At 42.3% G+C, this 22,612-nt stretch overlaps 1 protein-coding gene across 2 annotated transcripts in view; it reads right to left on the reverse strand.

The window, feature by feature from the left end:
• Positions 1-4,816: 4,816 nt before the first annotated feature.
• LOC139582909 (serine/arginine repetitive matrix protein 3-like) overlaps positions 4,817-22,612 on the reverse strand; it is a 174,382-nt gene continuing 156,586 nt past the window's right edge. The window contains exons 11-14 of one of the 2 annotated variants that reach the window (XM_071413367.1): positions 12,985-13,298; positions 12,057-12,326; positions 11,753-11,875; positions 4,817-10,076 (exon numbers count right to left, since the gene is read on the reverse strand). In XM_071413367.1, coding sequence (XP_071269468.1) covers positions 9,869-10,076; positions 11,753-11,875; positions 12,057-12,326; positions 12,985-13,298 — 915 coding nt within the window. In that variant the 3' untranslated portion in view covers positions 4,817-9,868. Of the gene's footprint in view, positions 10,077-11,752; positions 11,876-12,056; positions 12,327-12,984; positions 13,302-22,612 lie in introns of both variants that reach the window. The other variant, XM_071413358.1, reaches the window with a different exon arrangement.

Below are 22,612 nucleotides of genomic sequence, written 5' to 3' on the forward strand. Positions count from 1 at the left end.
GTCACTGACCCTGCCTTCTCACCCCATCTGCCTCCCCCCTCCCTGGACAGATATTTATAGAATGAACTAGGCCTATTCGTGGCAGACATAGCACTAGAATGGAATCCAAGTCCAAGGCAGTGGCGTAGAGCAGTTTCGCTGGGATTTTATAGTTAATCTCATGCTATTTTACATACTTGCCATGAGGCTTAGAGAGAAAATGTTGCTGTTTTAGAGGTCATTTCCTGCTATTCTACACATTTTTCCATGAGGCTGAGAGAACATTTAGCAGTTTTAAAGCTAATATCCTCTTATTCCCCCTAAAATTGTCATGGCATATGACGTGTTCATATGCTATCTGCGACTCCCAAAGCCTGGGGACAATGACGGGGTGTGCCATGCCAGTGCAAAGGCCCTCCCCTTTACCCCACTAACAACTGCCCAGCACTCCGTTTCACCCCCTCCTCCGCCCTTCCTCCCAATTGTAATCCCCCTCTGAGCCCATCCTAGCCATGACACAGGGCTAGAGGAATCTGAGAGTCTGTTGTAAAGCAGACAGCCCTGCTCAGCAGAACTAGAGCCCCCCTGCATAGAGGGGAGACATACGTATGCTGTTTCTAACACACAGGCTGGTAGAGGACAGGACATTATGTGACAAGACAACCAGCCACATACGTGCTATTAGAATGCACACTGTAATCCTAGGAGCTCGGACAAGCAAAACACAACACAGACACCACTGACAACACACACCCACACTCAAGCATGCTTGCATAAAGTACACACCCACAAACCCACACAGAGAATGGACACAAACATGGAGGTATTTGGTGTGATATGAGTTACTCCTGATATAGAGGCATGGAACCAGAGCTTAGTTAGACAGGGGTTGATACTGATGTAGATGCTATATCTACTTCCTATTTCTGATAGTAAAGTCACCTACAGAATGGCATCCCACTAATCTCATGGACACCCTGTTTCGTTTCAGATCTGTTCCACTGCTGTCTCTATGCCCTGTGGTATTTTGGCTCCAATAATTCTTTTTTTTTTACCAATCTTGAACAAGGACTTGGTTTTGGCATGCACCTTTCAGTGCTCAGCCTACATTATATTGATTTCAGAAAATGTGGATGAATGTTAGGACTAATGTCCATTTAGTCCATGGTATCAATACTGTTCCTGTACAGGTTACATCAGAGATGCAGCGCCACATTTCGTGTCCCAGTGTGTAATAGAGTTCACAGTAAAAATGAGAGAGTAAATCTAAGTCTGACTGAAGAAAATAGAATTATGCCACAGATAACATTTTAGTCCCAGTCTAAAAAGAGTAAAATGTACTCTGGCATTTTTTTCTGAGTTGTATTCTCTCAATTTAGTCTTGATATTTAACTCTGCATCATTGTGTTTCACTCTGTACAGTATTAATTGAAAATAACTTTTTCTTTTTAAACTCCCTGTAGTGTTGATCAGTGTTTACTCTCACAGTTTGTTTACTCTCACAGTAAAATCGCAAGAGCTAATTCAACTCCAATGGAGTCTAATGCAGCGCTAATTTGGGGGTTAATATGGTCCCATTTGAGGTATAATGGTGTTTAAGTTTCATTTGCATATTTCTTAATGTGTCACATTATGGTGGCTTGCCATGTGACATCCAATGTCTATTGGAATCCAATTAGAGGGAGGTTGTCCAGCCATTTTACATCAACCACAACTTACATTCAGACTGCATGTCAGAGCAGGGAGGACAATACTGTTGCTTGAGACTACCTACACTCTTAGAAAAAAAGGTGCTATCTAGACCCTACAACGGTTCTTCGGCTGTCCCCATGGGAGAACCCTTTGAAGCGGTAGATCTTTAGACTCTTTTTGTTTCCAGGTAGAACCCTTTGGGGTGCCATGTAAAACCCTTTCCACAGAGGGTTCTACATGGAACCCAATAGAGTTCTACCTGGAACGAAAAAGGGTTCTACCTGGAACCAAAAATGGTTCTCCTATGGGGACAGCCGAAGAACCCTTTTGGAACCCTTTTTCTAAGAGTGTATGTCATGTAAACTGGAACAACCATCACAGTAACTGTTGCAATAAATCCAACCACTTAAAGATTAGTTTAGTTTAGACACATTTGTTACAAACAATTCTAAAAATCAACCTACAACAGAGCATGATGCGAATTCTTTGACAATGAGGCCCCTCACATATGTGGATACGCCATAGAATTAACTCCCTGTCTCTGGTTACTCTTATTGGAGTTAAAAGTACTCAGTCCCAATCAACTCCAGTTAGCAACACTAACTCCGGGGAGCGTATCACTCTGTTGAGTTAAAATAACTCCTGTATAGTCAATTTAACTCTTAAATGTCGCCGTGATTTACTGTGTAAAGTTGGAGCTACTGCTTGGGTGGACCTCAGACTTGTGTGAGCCTGGCAGTCTTTACATCACTATGGGTCTACATGTGACCATACTATTTGTTGGCATACTGTACCGCACAGCCAGGTGTTCTAACTTGACAGTTCATCCATCTTATTTGAGGGTTTTATTGAGGGGTAATATTGCCTTGTGTCAAAGAGCAGCACTGGATGGGAGTCAATATTTCATCACATTAACTCAGACTAGACTGAGTTGAATGCACAGTCCAAATATTTGAAATTCTCAATGTGTATTTGGTTTGGCACAATGAAACCAATGGAATAGTTCCAAAAGTACACACTTCATTTGCCAGGCAAGATAAATCAAGCGCACAGGTTTAACTCGGACTCAAGAGTGCAGTGCATGGTTGAACATACAGTGGGGCAAAAAAGTATTTAGTCAGCCACCAATTGTGCAAGTTCTCCCACTTAAAAAGATGAGAGAGGCCTGTAATTTTCATCATAGGTACACTTCAACTATGACAGACAAAATTAGAAAAAAAATTATGGTGGAAAATAAGTATTTGGTCACCTACAAACAAGCAAGATATCTGGCTCTCACAGACCTGTAACTTCTTCTTTAAGAGGCTCCTATGTCCTCCACTCATTACCTGTATTAATGGCACCTGTTTGAACTTGTTATCAGTATAAAAGACACCTGTACACAACCTCAAACAGTCACACTCCAAACTCCACTATGGCCAAGACCAAAGAGCTGTCAAAGGACACCAGAAACAAAATTGTAGACCTGCACCAGGCTGGGAAGACTGAATCTGCAATAGGTAAGCAGCTTGGTTTGAAGAAATCAACTGTGGGAGCAATTATTAGGAAATGGAAGACATACAAGACCACTGATAATCTCCCTCGATCTGGGGCTCCACGCAAGATCTCACTCCGTGGGGTCAAAATTATCACAAGAACGGTGAGCAAAAATCCCAGAACCACACGGGGGGACCTAGTGAATGACCTGCAGAGAGCTGGGACCAAAGTAACAAAGCCTACCATCAGTAACACACTATGCCGCCAGGGACTCAAATCCTACAGTGCCAGACGTGTCCCCCTGCTTAAGCCAGTACATGTCCAGGCCCGTCTGAAGTTTGCTAGAGAGCATTTGGATGATCCAGAAGAAGATTGGGAGAATGTCATATGGTCAGATGAAACCAAAATAGAACTTTTTGGTAAAAACTCAACTCGTCGTGTTTGGAGGACAAAGAATGCTGAGTTGCATCCAAAGAACACCATACCTACTGTGAAGCATGGGGGTGGAAACATCATGCTTTGGGGCTGTTTTTCTGCAAAGGGACCAGGACGACTGATCCGTGTAAAGGAAAGAATGAATGGGGCCATGTATCGTGAGATTTTGAGTGAAAATCTCCTTCCATCAGCAAGGGCATTGAAGATGAAACGTGGCTGAGTCTTTCAGCATGACAATGATTCCAAACACACCGCCCGGGCAACGAAGGAGTGGCTTCGTAAGAAGCATTTCAAGGTCCTGGAGTGGCCTAGCCAGTCTCCAGATCTCAACCCTATAGAAAATCTTTGGAGGGAGTTGAAAGTCCGTGTTGCCCAGTAACAGCCCCAAAACATCACTGCTCTAGAGGATATCTGCATGGAGGAATGGGCCAAAATACCAGCAACAGTGTGTGAAAACCTTGTGAAGACTTACAGAAAAACGTTTGACCTCTGTCATTGCTAACAAAGGGTATATAACAAAGTATTGAGATAAACTTTTGTTATTGACCAAATACTTATTTTCCACCATAATTTGCAAATAAATTCATAAAAAATCCTACAATGTGATTTTCTGGATTTTTTTTCTCATTTTGTCTGTCATAGTTGAAGTGTACCTATGATGAAAATTACAGGCCTCTCTCATCTTTTTAAGTGGGAGAACTTGCACAATTGGTGGCTGACTAAATACTTTTTTGCCCCACTGTACATGAGCTGGCTTTTTTTAATTTGCCAACTCATGTCAAAGGACACCTTTGACATGAATATACAACTATAGATCAAAAGTACAGAGCCTAGGGTTAGGGTTGTGGTTCAGGTTAAGGCATTTTCATTCATTCATCCGACTGTGTCTCAGACTCAGACAGATACAACAATAACGTTGTAATTTCCTGGGAGCGATGCGGCCTGTATTCATTCACAGGTTACATAACATAGGTTGAATTTATGGACTTGGGAGGAAAGATAAACAGGGAGTTGGAAAAGTACACTAGGTTACAGAATATTCCAGTCCTTTTCTCAGGCCAGAGGTTTCCAGTTTCACTATGAAATAAAGTAAATATTTACATTAGCAACCTCTGTTGGTGGTACCTACAAATAGCACATGCACGTATTACAGTATGAACATCGTGTAGACCTCAGTGACAACATTTTTTTCCCATGTCAAAAAGAGTATCTATCGAAAGACAACACAAGTAGCTCATTTTTCATTGGTTTATATTTATTGTCCTGTATAATAACTTTTACACTACAACTAAATAACTTTTATACAATCCAAAGGTTTAGCGCTGTAATATCGGAACAGGTTTTGTTTAATATCATACTAGGTTACAGTAACTCTGGTTACATGTTTAATGTAACACTGCATGAGTGACAGGAGGCTTGACGAATGGGAAGGAAGACTGAAGGGGTTCCCTGATTGCATCATCACCAGCAGCTGTCCTATCAGCACAGAGTAATAAACTGAGACAGGGCACATGATGTGCTTCTTGTGGGACTACCTGTGTCTGGGTTCAAGCGTTTTTGAAAGCAGGGGCATTTGCCGAGTACGTAGTTTAGCTGACCACCGGCTTGCAAAATGAGTAGACCCTCTGTCTGAGACCTCATGCCAGGTCAGAGCCAGTTACTACAGGGTGCAGGGGTGCAGGGGATAGGGCCAGCCTGTTACAGCAGGGGCAATGTGATTGGTTAGACCAACAACAAACTAGCCCAATCAACACGTCTATGTCTGGAGGGAGATAATCCAGTCCTGATCAATGTTTTGGACAGAAGGAGTTGGTAGAAGTGGACATTTGGAGCCCTGCAGAGTAACAGCCCCTCTACGTAACTTTAACTATGTATCCCCTGCACCAGGAAACAGACAGGCAGAAGAATAACAGATTGCATCAACACAAACGTTTAATACATGGTCTATGTGGATTGTTCCAGTACTGTAATGAACCCTGTGTAAGAGCATTATAAAATACATCAGGTAAGGGAACACCGCCATAGAAACACAGCTCACTCCCCTATTCTTAAAGGAAGCAGAAGCTTTCATCACAAATAAAAAGGATTTGGGTTAAAACATCAATGGACATACTGTATATTCAAAGATGAGAATACATACATTTGCAGCAATTCTCCCATGATATATTAGTATCTCAATGACACGATTCTTCAAATTGCTTTAAAAACATTTGATGAGACAAAACAAATATATTATCAAATAAATAAACAATAAATAACTTAATAGATAATTGGAATAAATAATTTAATAAATAGCTGTGGATAAAATATAGAACCACAAGAATACATGGATGCTTTTGCAGAAGGTTTCTGAAGTATCTTAAGAAAGAGCATCTTTACAGAGCGACTTCACCTCATTGGTCATTGCAGAAGAGGTACAGTAGTATCTACATTAAAGGTGCAGTATGCAGAAATTCTAATAGTTAGCCTAATTTCAGTTTACATGACAAAACACGCAATGCATAGTGTAGAGAATCATTGTACCAGCTAAACCGCTGTGAAATATATTGTCAATAACCCAAAACATTGTATTTTCAGCCGTTTGAAGCTGTTGTACAAAACCGAAAGTAAAAGATGCAAAAACGAAACCTAAGAACATGAATAATAGAAATAGCGCACATAGAACAGATCTACTGCTTCTTAGACAAGCTTTCAATGAGAATGACAGATCTATAACTAACATTTCTATGTGTATTTGGTCAGGCCGCCCCAAAATGTACATATTGCAGCTTTAATAGTTTGAACACAATAAATAGTGGAATAGGGAAGAGAGGAAAAGTACATAATAATACATTGGTTTTTATATCCCTTCTTGCCTCTGTGTGTAATTACAGGTCCGGTACGTCACATACAATACAGATCAGAATGGGCGGAGAGAGGACAGATGCACCCTGGGAGCTGTAGTACTTTAGTGACAGGGACAGATGCACCCTGGGACCTGTAGTGCTGTAGTGTCCGTGACAGATGCACCCTGGGACCTATAGTGGCAGCCAGCAGGGCTCTCTGGTACAAGCAGCAGCCTTCCTCCTTCCTGGTGCATCATCATACTAAGTCACCATCAAATAACAAGCGTCTTCAAAATCACATGGAATATACAGTGCATAGTTTACAAGCCAGAACATACAGTTTAGAATCATTTATATATCCTGACATACAGTGGGGAGAACAAGTATTTGATACACTGCCGATTTTGCAGGTTTTCCTACTTACAAAGCATGTAGAGGTCTGTAATATTTATCATAGGTACACTTCAACTGTGAGAGACGGAATCTAAAACAAAAATCCAGAAAATCACATTATATGATTTTTAAGTAATTAATTTGCATTTTATTGCATGACATAAGTATTTGATACATCAGAAAAGCAGAACTTAATATTTGGTACAGAAACCTTTGTTTGCAATTACAGAGATCATACGTTTCCTGGAGTTCTTGACCAGGTTTGCACACACTGCAGCAGGGATTTTGTCCCACTCCTCCATACAGACCTTCTCCAGATCCTTCAGGTTTCGGGGCTGTCGCTGGGCAATACGGACTTTCAGCGCCCTCCAAAGATTTTCTATTGGCTTCAGGTCTGGAGACTGGCTAGGCCACTCCAGGACCTTGAGATGCTTCTTACGGAGCCACTCCTTAGTTTCCCTGGCTGTGTGTTTCGGGTCGTTGTCATGCTGGAAGACCCAGCCACGACCCATCTTCAATGCTCTTACTGAGGGAAGGAGATTGTTGGCCAAGATCTCGCGATACATGGCCCCATCCATCCTCCCCTCAATACGGTGCAGTCGTCCTGTCCCCTTTGCAGAAAAGCATCCCCAAAGAATGATGTTTCCACCTCCATGCTTCACGGTTGGGATGGTGTTCTTGGGGTTGTACTCATCCTTCTTCTTCCTCCAAACACGTCGAGTGGAGTTTAGACCAAAAAGCTCAATTTTTGTCTCATCAGACCACATGACCTTCTCCCATTCTTCCTCTGGATCATCCAGATGGTCATTGGCAAACTTCAGACGGGCCTGGACATGCCCTGGCTTGAGCAGGGGGACCTTGCGTGCGCTGCAGTATTTTAATCCATGACGGCATAGTGTGTTACTAATGGTTTTCTTTGAGACTGTGGTCCCAGCTCTCTTCAGGTCATTGACCAGGTCCTGCCGTGTAGTTCTGGGCTGATCCCTCACCTTCCTCATGATCATTGATGCCCCACGAGGTGAGATCTTGCATGGAGCCCCAGACCGAGGGTGATTGACCGTCATCTTGAACTTCTTCCATTTTCTAATAATTGCGCCAACAGTTGTTGCCTTCTCACCAAGCTGCTTGCCTATTGTCCTGTAGCCCATCCCAGCCTTGTGCAGGTCTACAATTTTATCCCTGATGTCCTTACACAGCTCTCTGGTCTTGGCCATTGTGGAGAGGTTGGAGTCTGTTTGATTGAGTGTGTGGACAGGTGTCTTTTATACAGGTAACGAGTTCAAACAGGTGCAGTTAATACAGGTAATGAGTGGAGAACAGGAGGGCTTCTTAAAGAAAAACGAACAGGTCTGTGAGAGCCGGAATTCTTACTGGTTGGTAGGTGATCAAATACTTATGTCTTGCAATAAAATGCAAATTAATTACTTAAAAATCATACAATGTGATTTTCTGGATTTTTGTTTTAGATTCCGTCTCTCACAGTTGAAGTGTACCTATGATAAAAATTACAGACCTCTACATGCTTTGTAAGTAGGAAAACCTGCAAAATCGGCAGTGTATCAAATACTTGTTCTCCCCACTGTATATGCTACAACCTTTAAAAAAAACATACATCAGTTCCCTTCTGTGTGCTAAATTGTCAGCCGACTTTTGTTTTGTTCTTTATCGCTTCTCTTGATCTCTCAAGTTCCTAAAATAGAGCATTAGTGTCTTTGGGGAAATGATGTAATGACATTGGAGAAAAAATGTTCCCGTACTGTTTGATTTAATTTGAATTCTTTTCCATTTGTGTCTCTTATTTTCCTCTTCTTCCACAAACTCATGAAGTGTCCCAATGCTAGAATACATCAAATAAAATATCAACTTATTTTCTGGTTACTTTTTCTCCGTGGAAGATTATGGAGAAAGTGCTTACAGACTTGTTCTTTAGGCTTTATCATTTATTTTCTAAAACCATGATCCGAGAAATTGTATTTTAAATAATTACCAGTGTGTTGCATCCATTTTAATATTATAGCACATTCATTTGAAATATCAAAAAAAAAATCTCCCACTTGTGGATTTTCTTTTTGATATTTCAAATGAATGTGCTATAATATTAAAAACCTCCCTCTTCCTTCCATTGATCCAGGCTCAGGTTAAGAGAAAGGGGTAGCAATAAAGCGACTGGAGTATGGGCGAGTGGGTGTGTCGAAAGGAAAGTAGTGGGCGTGTGGAAAGGAGTGGGTGTGTCGAAATCGCTCTGCTATAGGTTAGAAGGTTTTGACTGAGCCGTTTTTTTTGGTTCCGTTTCTTACCACGCAACTGCCGTACACTGACCTACCATAACGCGAGAGTTTGGACTTCCGCTTGAGTCTGAGTTGTATTTCACTGTTAGTTTTACACAAATAATTGTACATTTTCGTCATAACTGACGATTGTTTATTTTAGATTAAAGGTATTGATGGTGGGTGTACTGTTGCTTCATGCGTTGTACACGTGTGCTTACTGTGACTGTCACCCTGATATTGCCTACTAGATGATCTTGACGCTCACGCCCTTCCCATTGAGTAGTAGACTGCATCAAGGTGACATCTAGATGGTTATCAATATTAGCTATTTCTTGTCAAGGCTGCACCGGTGTGAAAAAAATGTCCACGTAAGATACCGTCAGCGACACGACCGTGATACCCAGTAGGAAGCACTTCAAGCCAGCAGGCATGTTGATACAACACCGGTGCACTGGTTGACTCCTCGTGCAGCCCAATCAGCCACGCAAAACGCTCTTGAGTGGCAACAGATCTGCCCAATTCGATTATTTCTATACACCCAATGCCCATACTCCGGTCGCCATAATGGGCAGCAGCTACCCATACTTGCGGGTTAACATGAAGTATACAGAGATGAAGACTGAGGGTAAAAATGGACCAGAGGTCTGGCCCTGTGTTTGAACCATTCAGGGACATAAGAATACATAACATGATTTATCTTATCTTTCTCTCTGTCTCTGTCTCTCTGTTTCCCTCTCTATCTACCCCCCTCGCTCCCTCTCTTTCTCCCTCCCCCTTTCTTTCTCTGTCTCTCTCTCCTCAGAAGCCGGGGCTCTCGTAACTGCTGCGGCTGTAGTAGCTGTGGTTGCGGCTGCGGGAGCGGCTGTGGCTCCTGGTGCGGCTGTGACTGCGGCTATAGCTGCTGTAGCTGTCATGGCTGCGACTCCTCTCCGAATGGGAGGGGCTAGACATGGAGCTGGAGGAGGAGGGGCTTGGACGGTAGTACGGAATAGGCCGCTTCCGAGCGCTGAGGAGAGGAGACGATAGAGGGATAGAAGGTTATACAGTGTATAAAAGGCTTGTGACCAGTTAGTGTGAGGATGACCACCACTCTGACAGCTGATCTGAGAGCTGCTCTTTTGGTATGCCTCTGCATTGTACAGTACACTCCAATGGGAATACTGTAGGTTTGCAATATTATCATATGCTTTTCTGATTCCCAAAATATGTTGTACTTCAACTATACTTCGTCAAATGTTATAATCGCATAAAAAGATCATGAGAGGGTCATGTTTGGAACATAATAGAGGTCAGCCAAAAGGGTCTGGGTCAGCTGTCTTCAAGGGTCAGGCCAGAAATGTGGCATAGTAGTTATTAGGTGCGGCAGTCAAATTGAGAAGTGCTGAAAGAGAGCGGCTCCATGTGTTAGTTAGTAGGAGTCCGCAAGCGCGCACACACGCACGCACGCACGCACGCACGCACGCACGCACGCACGCACGCACGCACGCACGCACACACACACACACACACACACACACACACACACACACACACACACACACACACACACACACACACACACACACACACACACACACACACACACACACACACACATTTCAAAAGGGTTAGGAGCATTGAGATTGCCTTGTTAGTGAGCACCCTCAAGGTGCAACTTAAGTGCCCACAGAGGTTGCTGCCGGTAAATTGAGAGCTGTTAGCTGCAAAAAGACAGAAAATCATCTGAAGGTTAGCCATCACCCAGGAATCAGGAGAGTTAATCTAGAGGCAGGACGTCAGCGCTATCAAGGTGCTCACTACCTATGGGGATGTTTTGCAAAAGAAAATGTGGTAGTTGTGGATCACAAATACATAATCCCAAAGAATTTATATAGAACCACAATTTCTGGTTTACAGACAGACATCGTTTGACGAACCTTGATAGCGCCTTTATCAAAAACGTGTGTTACAGCATTAGTGCACATCAGTGACTGTTTGTCTAGTGCAGGTGAATGTGGATTTACAAAAAGAAAGATGGATAGAAAGAGGGAGATCGAGAGGAAAGGGGAGGGTGCAGCGTTACTCTAGGGAAGTCTGTTCGGTTGGTTAACTGCTTCACAAGGCTTCAGCAAGGAGGACTAGGGGAGTCCTGCTGCACGGCAACTGTTACCACGGTAACCTAGCCTGCAGCTCAGCAGTATTCTGTTGTCTTGGCTTCGGGGGGGGAGAGAGACGGGGGAACCTTCCTTCGTACAGGAGGAGTGAGAGAGGAGTGTCACAGAACATTTCACCTGCATTTTATGGGAAACCACTACACACACATTCTGGGAAATACAATGGAATCATATTATTGCTACAGTGTGGCATCACTCAGCTGTGGCAAATTCAATCGGTGATAAAGGTTGTACACTTCTGTGATATAAAAACATTTCACCTGAAATAATATAACGTGTTCAGTTCCACTTGGATGGTATTATACAACAGACACTCACATTTACACATACACTAAATACTATGGCATGTCAGATTAGAGAACATATAAGCACTCCACATTTACAGTAATTATCCTGAGGATTCACAATACAATTGTTGAGAAAGAAAACTTGAGAGGAAGAAACCTTGACAAACGCTCCCATAGATGTCAGTGTTACACTTGTATTCTGCTTTCACTGAGGGAGCATGGTTAGATAGAGCCTCTGTTACCTGGTGATCCTACGAGCCTCCATGAAGCTGGGAGAGTCTCGTCTCCTCTTCCTGATGGGAGAATAGCTCCTGGAGCGACGGCGAGCACGGTCAGCATCAGAGTGGTGAGGGCTGTCTCTCTCCCTGGTGGAGAAAGGAAAAAATAAACGCATCAAATTGTCATGTACTGGAAAGAAAAAATGAATATATGAGAAAAGTAATGTTTGTGTCTAAATAAATCACTGGATAGCAAGAACAGTTGCAAAAGTTTCTAGTTAATCCAAAACTAGTGTTATCTGGCCTTCCGGGTCAGGTAAGCGGTCACCTGGAGTTGTTCTGTCTGGCATGGGGGTGGGGGGACTTGGCTTTGCTGGGGCCTCTCTCTCTGGAGCCGGAGCGTGATGAAGAGCGCCCGGAGCTCCAGGAGCTGCTACGCTGTCGGACCCCCATGCCACCGCGCCCCCGAGACTCACTCTTCTTCCTGCCTGACCCAGATGTGTGGCGGTGCCGCCCCGGGGAGCCAGACTGGCTCTGGTGATGGGCTTGTCCCCGAACTCCATGGTGGTGCCGCTTGGACGAGTGGCCCCCTTTAGTCCTTGAGGTAGATGGATAAATGAGTATCAATTGATTATTGGTAACAGAGGAAAGATAGGGGTCAGGATTGTTGGATACCTTTAGTAGAAAATGTATGATGAAATGGGAGAGTGAGGCAAATAAATGCATCACAAATTTTTTGTGATGTGCCACATCAGAAGATCACCAAACAGGTTGTTTAGTTCTCAAAGCGATCAGCCTGTTTTCGTTCTAATTAGCATATCTTAGGATAGCACAAGCCAGGAGAATGAGAGTGGAGAGGGAAGTGCATAGGACTGTGCCCTGGACAGCAGACCAAGCACCAAACACAGTGGACATAAAAGAAGGGGCGAAGACCTTGTCCCGGAACTTGTCCCAGACCAATCTGGCCTTAATGTATTCTTATAAGCTTCACCAGGATTAGAAGACTGGCCACCCCTCAGAACCTGGTTCCTCTCTAGGTTTCTTCATAGGTTTCTGCCTTTCTAGGGAGTTTTTCCTAGCCACCGTGCTTCTACATATGCATTGCTTGCTCTCTGGGGTTTAGCCTGGGTTTCTGTATAAGCACTGTGACAACTGCTAATGTAAAAAGGGCTTTATAAATATATTTTATTTAATTGATTGAAGGACAGAACAGGTAAAGGTTATGTCAGTATGGAAGGTTGAATCTCTCTGCTTACTTCTTCCGGTGAGAGCTTTTTCCTCTGTGAGGATGCAGGTTACGTTGAGAGTGGGCGGAGTCACTGCTGTGAGCTGGCGAATGGGAGCTCTTCCCATGAGCTCTGTGACCTCTGTGACCTCCCCGTCTGCCCGACGACCCTATCGTCTGCCTTTCCTCTCCCTGTAGGGCATCTCCAGCCTGTCCAGCCTGGATTGCAGAACCTCCTCCTGGGGTCGTGTAAAGGGCATTGTGGGTCTTGTGCTCTCCTCCTCTCAGCTGAGGCAGCATCATGGTCGACTGGTCTCCCGGAGTAGCAGCAGTCAGGATTCTCAGCTTCTGTAGAGAAATGATAACCAACAAAAGAAAAAAGAAAAAAAAAAGGGGAAAAAATAGAAAAAGGGCCTTAGAGTTTGTCACAGTGAAGTGTTTGAGCGCTACGGTGTACTTGGCAAAAGAGGGTCAACATCTAAAAGAAAAGATCTAGGTTTTTTCTCGATATGGCTTATAGACAGTCCTCTATGGTGCAGCGCATGCAATACTTGGCATGCAAAACCATAATGAGTCGAAGAAATCATAATCCCGAAAAGAAACGGAAAAAAACTAGAAGAGAAAGGGATTTTTTATTTGTATTATGACCCAAATTAAGTTAAAGAGCAGAGAGAAAAGAGAGTATAGAGCTACAGACTTTGTAGAGTAGAAAAGGAGGACTTCTTCAAGTTTTAGTAATGGTAAAAAACAAATATGAAAAAAAAAGAGTAGACAACTTGACAGAACATCACAGAAATGGAAGGAACAAAATAAAATAGTCAAGGAACAATTATAGAGTCAAATCGAATCAGAGAAACTAATCGTCTGCTACTCAATAATTTTCTCTTTGTGGATTTTTTTCCCTGTAGTAGACAATTGCTGAGATGTGAACAGCGACCCATTTTTTGTATTTTTTTTAATCGTTACTCTTGTTTAACTCCCTTTTGGTTAACATCCACTTACCAATAAAGTGGCATTCCCTCCTTTAGTAGGTAAGGTATGAAGAAAAGGGAAAAGTGGGGCAACATAAGTGCATCATTAGATTTCACAAAATGCAAGAGAAAAAGACACAAAACCCTTCCTTGGCAGAGTGAGGCATCAGACAATGCATGGAAATCAACTGAAATTAAATCAAAAAGAAAAAGAGGAAGGAACACACCACAATGTTCAGGGAACCTCTCACACCGAGAGTAGCTACGTCTTCCAGATCATTCATTCTCCTGCCCAGCCCACTCCACCAGAGGGCAGGGCAGACAGTCTGTGTGAATGACCATTGAGTTAAAAGTAGTCTCAGCGATATGACATAGATGCAGAAAGTAAACAGCATAGTGGACCAATTTCTGCAACAACTAAGAGCGTTGGAGCGAGAGGCTCAACTTCGGAGGTTTTGGTGCCCTGGCGACCACTCTGTAAACAGTGTGAAGCGAACCCGTGCCCATGCGCAGATACTGTGTGTGACTGTGTGAGAGCAAAGTCTTTCATCTCGCTCATCTCAATATCTGCGGTGGTGCTCGTGGCAATGTCATCTTGCTGAGTCTACCTTTAAGTTTAGGGCTTCCAAAGAGTGACGTTTAGGAGTTCAACCCCCAGGTACTGTATTTTAGGTTACAGTTTGTTCAAACCAAGGCATTTCTTGTCAGTGTTGGGTTGCGCTTCCCCTGTAAGCCTCAGGCATATGACATTTTAATTGGCTCTGTTGAGATCTCTGTTTTAGTTCTCTGTTTTAATAATATCCATTAATATGAAAAAATCTGTACTATTGAATTTAACTCTAGCAAAAGCAACAGTCCTCTGCGAGAACAGAAGCTCTGCAAATATTGTGTACTTCTAGACATTTATTGATGGGATTCTTAAAACTACAGCTTCATTTTAAACACAAATGTGTTTGGTAGATCAACTTCAGTAGGAGGCTTTTAAGCAAGTGGACGATGTTGAGAGATAAGGTATGCTGAGGACATTGAACTAGGACGCAGGCATATTCTGTAATAGCAGTGTACACAGGGCAAGGGGTTTCACAAAGTATTGTGAGTGCAGATGTTTGTGTGGAGCAATTGCATGGCTGTGTGTGTCTCCGGGATATAAAGGCAGATCAAATGTCAAAGCAGGTAAATATCAAAACACAGCGAGCTCTCCTGCATGCATTAACCTTCTCCCCTGTAAACGCTGACCGCTGAACTATGACTAAAACAGAGACTCTTCATTGAAAACAACAAGAATAGTAAAACCTTCTCCACAAAACAAACAAAAGACTGAGCTGTAGATATAAGAAAACACACAACCACTGACGCAGATGATGACAGTTGTTAGAAACAGCCACCGAGGAAATAAACATGATCAAATCATAAGACGAATGTAACTATTTCACCAAGTGAACAGAGAGATGCTGGACAAACAGGAATAAATGCATTCTACCAAAACAGAAAGAAGTATACAAAGAAATGGGCCTTCTTGATATATATATCGGGTGGGATACTGGACTGAATTCAGTATGAACATTTAAGAAGGATAGAGAAAAAAGGATCAACTATAATCCAAATCTTAAAAGCAAAATATAACAGAAAAAAAAGGAACGATAAAATAAACTTCCTAAAGCTAAAGATCCCTGGTGGTTAAATCATAGAAAGAGAGACACAGAAACATTGACATCAAGATAGAGGGTGCTTCTGACATTCTCATTTCTGCATAAAAGAAAGACCACGTGCCAAGGCAGAGCGTTACCTACCTTCCATTTCAATCAGTGACACGTATGCAATATCAACAAAAAAAAGGAAAGGAAGAAAAAAGAAAACAAGGAGAAAGGAATGTTCTCCGCAGCGAAATGGGAAAAAGACAATGAACCTCTTTTAGTATCAACGCTACGAACTTCTTCCAGAGACTAAGGAGGAGAAGGTAAACAAACCAACAAAAAAGCTAAAGAAAATGGACAAACAAAACCAACACTTAAAATCAAAATCAAACTAAAGGTTAAAAAATGAATCTAAAAACTAAAATGATTTGCTGTCTTTTTCGCTTGTTCGAATGCAGCCATGGTTGCATCAAAAGGGAGAGGCGGGTAAAGGTTGGGTAAGTGAATAGAGTGATTCGTGAAACAAAATGAAATCCATTGTTAAGATAGAATTGCTAGAGGAAAGGAAGGAAGGAGGGATGGAGGGATGGATGGATGGAGAGAAGGAAGAGCAGGCAGAGCTGGCATATGACAGATGAGAAGAAGGGAGAAGAGCATGTCCGGACAACGGAGGGCGAGAAAGATGTGTCACACACAACACGGATGGACAGAACACGGATGGGACAGATAGAGCGGATGAGTTTTGGAAGGGGGGAAGCTGAGGGCGGGGCAGTCACCGCTAGAATGGACAACCAGTAGAGTCAGCACATTTAAAAGGGACCCCAGTCACATTTTGGAAAATATATTATTCAACAAGAGAACAATACCCATTGTGGTTTACGAAAGCTATCGAATCCGTCTCAGAAAGCACATTGTGGCCTCTTTCACTTCTTACATATTCCTTTTGGGCTCAGCAATGCACCAGGGTCATTACCGTGCCCCAAGTTAGTACAAGGCGATTGTTATTAAGGCAGAATAAAAGGGTGATTCTTGGTGAATTTAAAGCCTTGGAATCGAATAGTACAGTGAGCCTTGGGGAGGGTGGTACTGAACATATCAATATCAATACAAAGGGGAAATTAAATACGGCACTCGCATTCAAAAATGTCTTGGGTCCCTTTAAAATACCAATGTTACTAAATGTTGTGTGTGTGGTCCTATTTAGTTTCAACATTTGTATCACTGTTTTTTGTGTGTTAGCAGATATAAATTTACCCTGGACAAGAAAACTACAGACAGAATCAGAAGGACAAACCGAGATGTAAAAATAGAAGAGACAGACAAGACCCAAGTTGCTGCTGCACATGTGCTAACCATAGAGATACTACAGTATTATCTAGCCTCTGTTGGATCTATGATCTCCCAGAAAGGTTTAGTATCCAAAATGAACAATATTGAGCGAGCAACCTCCCAAATACACAAGGTGTCTGAGCGCTGATGAATTGTCAGCAAGGGAGAGACACAATAATTCCCCTGTATGTGGCGATTGACAGGAGAGGTCTCATGAACCAAAAACCTGTTTAAGGCTGATAGTATAGGATGAACTGTCAAAAGGTTGACAGATTTGAGCTTCAGTGATAAACACCTAGCAATTCTAGATTCACCTCAACACAACCGATTAGCTCAAATATTCAAACACTGAGCCTCATTATGCAACAATGGCACATGAGACTCCCCTTGCCAATCCCCATTGACTTGGAACACATAGAGATATAGAATATACTGCATATCAACATCAGGGAAAGTCTGACAGAAGTGATACTGTCACCTAGAGGCAACATGTAGGTCACATGATACAGTAAACAGTAAGTAGTAAACAGGAAGTGAATAGAGAAAATAGAGAGACTAGAGCGAGAGAGAAGGGGTTGTTGTACACCTGATGTCTGGGAGCTCTCTCAGACTTCTGAAGGAAGGGGCTAACTATCACTGAGCAAAACATTGTGCTTTAGAAAGACTGTATTGACAAGAAAAACTAGTAGTACACATACCCAGTTAACCTACTTGGTCCAGTTCCAAAGCATATGAGTGCTTTTTACATAAACGAGACAGAAAAGGAGCATTGGGCATTTATTTCATGGGGTAAATACTACTCAAATCGATAAAAAGCAGGATATAAAACAGTCATAAATGAATTCAAGCAGTAAGAGAAAGAGAGAGAGACAGACAGACATACACATACAGACAGACAGACAAATAGAGCAGGTGAGACCTCTCATAAACACATGCAAGCTTCAGAAGGAAAGGAAATTGAAGGAGATAGCATCATCTGTCATTCATTATTCTAGACAGAATGTTTTTGGACGCTGCTCTACACCCCATTTAGTTGCTTAGTCAGCAGTGAAAGTGAAACAGTAATGGCTATTGCCTTTGGTCTAAATGATGTCTGTTGTTTTGTTAGCAGAGCACACTGTTACAGTGGCTTGCGAAAGTATTCACCCCCTTGGCATTTTACCTATTTTGTTGCCTTACAACCTGGAATTAAATAGATTTTTGGGGGGTTTGTATCATTTGATTTACACAACATGTATACCACTTTGAAGATGCAAAATATTTTTTATTGGTAAACAAACAAGAAATAAGACAAAAAAACTGAAAACTTGAGCGTGCATAACTATTCATCCCCCCCAAAGTCAATACCTTGTAGAGCCACCTTTTGCAGAAATTACAGCTGCAAGTCTCTTGGGGTATGTCTCTATAAGCTTGGCGCATCTAGCCACTGGGATGTTTGCCCATTCTTCAAGGCAAAACTGCTCCAGCTCCTTCAAGTTGGATGGGTTCCGCTGATGTACAACAATCTTTAAGTCATACCACAGATTCTCAATTGGATTGAGGTCTGGGCTTTGACTAGGCCATTCCAAGACATTTAAATGTTTCCCCTTAAAGCACTCGAGTGTTGCTTTAGCAGTATGCTTAGGGTCATTGTCCTGATGGAAGGTGAACCTCCGTTCCAGTCTGAAATCTCTGGAAGACTGAAACAGGTTTCCCTCAAGAATTTCCCTGTATTTAGCGCCATCCATCATTCCTTCAATTCTGACCAGTTTCCCAGTCCCTGCCGATGAAAAACATCCCGACAGCATGATGCTGCCACCACTATGCCACCACTATGGGGATGGTGTTCTCGGGGTGATGAGAGGTGTTGGGTTTGCGCCAGACATAGCGTTTTCCTTGATGGCCAAAAATCTCATTTTTAGTCTCATCTGACTAGAATACCTTCTTCCATAAGTTTGGGGTGTCTCCCACATGCCTTTTGGCGAACACCAAACATGTTTGCTTATTTTTTTCTTGCAACTCTTCCGTAAAGCCCAGCTCTGTGAAGTGTACGCCTTAAAGTGGTCCTATGGACAAATACTCCAATCTCCGCTGTGGAGCTTTGCAGATCCTTCAGGGTTATCTTTGGTCTCTTTGTTGCCTCTCTGATTATTGCCCTCCTTGCCTGGTCTGTGAGTTTTGGTGGGTTGCCCTCTCTTGGCAGGTTTGATGTGGTGCCATATTCTTTAAATTTTTTAATAATGGATTTAATAGTGCTCCGAGGGATGTTCAAAGTTTCTGATATTTTTTATAACCCAAACCTGATCTGTACTTCTCCACAACTTTGTCCCTGACCTGTTTGGAGAGCTCCTTGGTCTTCATAGTGCTGCTTGCTTGGTGGTGCCCCTTGCTTAGTGGTGTTGCAGACTCTGGGGCCTTTCAGAACAGGTGTATATATACTGAGATCATGTTACAGATCATGTGACCCTTAAATAAAGTCCACCTGTATGCAATCTAAATAATTATGTGACTTCTGAAGGGAATTGGTTGCACCACATCCTATTTAGGGGATTCATAGCAAAGGGGGTGAATACATATGCACGCACCACTTCTCCGTTTTACATTTTTATAATTGTTTTAAACAAATAATTTTTTAATTTCACTTCACCAATTTGGACTATTTTGTGTATGTCCATCACATGAAATCCAAATAAAAATCCATATAAATTACAGGTTGTAATGCAACAAAATAGGAAAAACACCAAGGGGGTGAATACTTTGGCAAGGCGCTGTAGTTAGGTTCAGTTAGATTCAAACGCAAAATGCTACCTCAGTTCTAATGAGCCATCTATAGTAGGGAGACTATGGTGACGACTGAAAGATAGTGATTTAAAACATAACAGTTCAGTCAGTCTGTCGTTCTTTGTGGTTGTTTCACAGATAGATCAAAATAAAGCAGATTAGGAGGGGTTACCGTTTTCAAAGGAGCCAAAGCATGGAAACAGTTCCAAACGAGACAGTTAGGGAGGAATAAGAATGACAGAAGACAAAATCAATTCTGAGTAAACTAGACAAGATGTCTGGTTAGTTTCAGTGATAAATACCTAGCAATTATACATTCACTTTTTATACACCTATCATTCTTGCTACTGTACCAGTACAGCAATGACTTCTCTGTCGCTCATTCTGTTCTGAGCAATTGTATCCACTTTAGTGACTGTACTGAGGCATTTGGTGGCACTAGAGCTGAACGCGTAACCAAACTGAAACCAATCACGTGTGTAAACTAGAAGTATTGGACATTTCATAAATTAGGTTCAGATCAAATCACCACACAATCTCACAGGCCAAACCAGATAATATCATTCTCATATGACAACATAAGATAGAACTGGTTGAGTTCAGATGTAAAAATAGCATAGTTGAGACCTACATTTTTACATCCATCTTTGTTTGTTAGATCAGTCAGCTACAGATGGTTTCATTGATGGCTGTTATCAAGCATTACCATCAGCATGATCAAATTACAACTTTTGACTAACATTTACAAAATGTCCTAAACTCTATAGCATATCAAAGAAATAAAACAGTGGAGAACTATTAATAAGTACTTTTTAAATAAGCATCCTCCTGTTTCATATTTTATTACATTTGGGGGAGCTGTAGCAAAAGTAAACTTTAAAGCTATTATTTGTTTCCTTTCCCTGGCTAAACTGATTCAGAAGTGAGCTCTCACTACTTCATCACTGCAGGAGCTTGCTGCCTAACAAAAACCAAAGAGTTTCCAGTTCATTAGCAAACGCTGAGGCTCCGTCCCAAATGGCACTCTATTCCCTATATATGGGACCTGGTCAAAAGTAGTGCACTATCCTGTATATAAAGTGCATTCGGGAAAGTATTCAGACCCCTTGACTTTTTCCACATTTTGTTATGTTACAGCCCTCATCAATTTACACACAATACCCCATAATGACAAAGCAAAAACAGGTTTTTAGACAGTTTTGCAAATTTATTAAAAAATAAAGAATAATATCACATTTCCATAAGTATTCAGTATTCCTTTACTCAGTACTTTGTTGAAACACCTTTGGCAGACATTACATCCTCGAGTCTTCTTGGATATGATGCTACAAGCTTGGTACACCAGTATTTGGGGAGTTTCTCCCATTCTTCTCTGCAGATCCTCTCAAGCTCTGTCAGGTTGGATGGGGAGCATAACTGCACAGCTATTCTCAGGTCTCACCAGAGATGTTCGATCGGGTTCAATCAGGCTGTGGCTGGGCCACTCGAGGACATTCAGAGACTTGTCCCGAAGCCACTCCTGTGTTGTCTTGGCTTTGTACTTAGGGTCGTTGTCCTGTTGGAAGGTGAACCTTCACCCCTGTCTGAGGTCCTGAGTGCTCGAGAGCAGGTTTTCATCAAGGATCTCTGTACTTTGCTCCGTTCATCTTTTCCTCAATCCTGACTAGTCTCTCAGTCCCTGCCACTGAAACCATCCCCACAGCATGAGGCTGCCACCACCATGCTTCACCGCAGGGATACTGACAGGTTTCCTCCAGACGTGACGCTTGGTATTCAGGCCAAAAAGTTTGTTCTTGGTTTCATCAGACCAGAGAATCTTGTTTCTCATGGTCTGAGAGTCTTTAGGTGCCTTTTGGCAAACTCCAAGCAGGCTATCATGTGCCATTTACTGAGGAGTGGCTTCTGTCTGGTCACTCTACCATAAAGGTCTGATTGGTGGAGTGCTGCAGAGATGGTTGTCCTTTTGGAAGGTTCTCCCATCTCCACAGAGGAACTCTGGAGCTTTGTCAGAGTGACTATCGGGTTCTTGGTCACCTCCTTGACCAAGGCCCTTCTCCCCCGATTGCTCAGTTTGGCCGGGCGGCCAGCTCTAGGTGGTTTCAAGCTTCTTCCATTGAAGAATGATGGAGGCCACTGTTCTTGGGGACCTTCAATGCTGCAGAAATGTTTTGATACCCTTCCCCAGATCTGTGCCTCAACACAATCCTGTCTTGGAGCTCTACGGACAATTCCTTCGACCTCATGGTTTGATTTTTGCTCTGACATGCACTGTCAACTGTAGGACCTTATATAGACAGGTGTGTGCCTTTCCAAATCATGTCCAATCAATTTAATTTATCAAGTGGACTCTGTTTTTTAAGGTATTTCTGTTTTTTATTGTTAATACATTTTTAAAAATGTCTAAAAATCTGTTTTCACTTTGTCATTATGGGGTATTGTGTGTAGATGGATGAGGAAAAATACATTTTAGAATAAGGCTGTAACGTAACAAAATGTGAAAAAAGTCAAGGGGTCTGAATACTTTCCAAATGCACTGTATGGAATCTGGTGTCATTTAGGACACACGCTAATACTAAACCTCCATATTATCATTGTACGATACATAACATGTGCCATGCAAACACTCACTTGGGCCAGAGATTAATTGATCATAGTCAGTCTTAATTTTTTTTCTCTTATCTCCAGCAAACTTAGCCTGGTCCCAGAACTGTTTGTGCTGTCTTGGCGTGGAAATGACCATAGGAGGCAAGGCAGCACAAACAGATCTGGGATGAGGCCACAGCAAACTCATTCTTACGTATGTATGACTCAAACATCCATCCCTCCCTCTAACCAGTTACGTCAAAGGAATGTTGAGATGGTATAAGTATCAAAGTAATGCCAGAAATAATTAGTGGCAGCAAGATTGCACAGGAGGACAAAAGTGGTTGGAAGATATACAGAGTAAAACTACCCTGCAAAAACA

This window comes from Salvelinus alpinus, chromosome 1 (genome assembly GCF_045679555.1).
Source record: "Salvelinus alpinus chromosome 1, SLU_Salpinus.1, whole genome shotgun sequence".
NCBI lineage: Eukaryota > Metazoa > Chordata > Actinopteri > Salmoniformes > Salmonidae > Salvelinus > Salvelinus alpinus.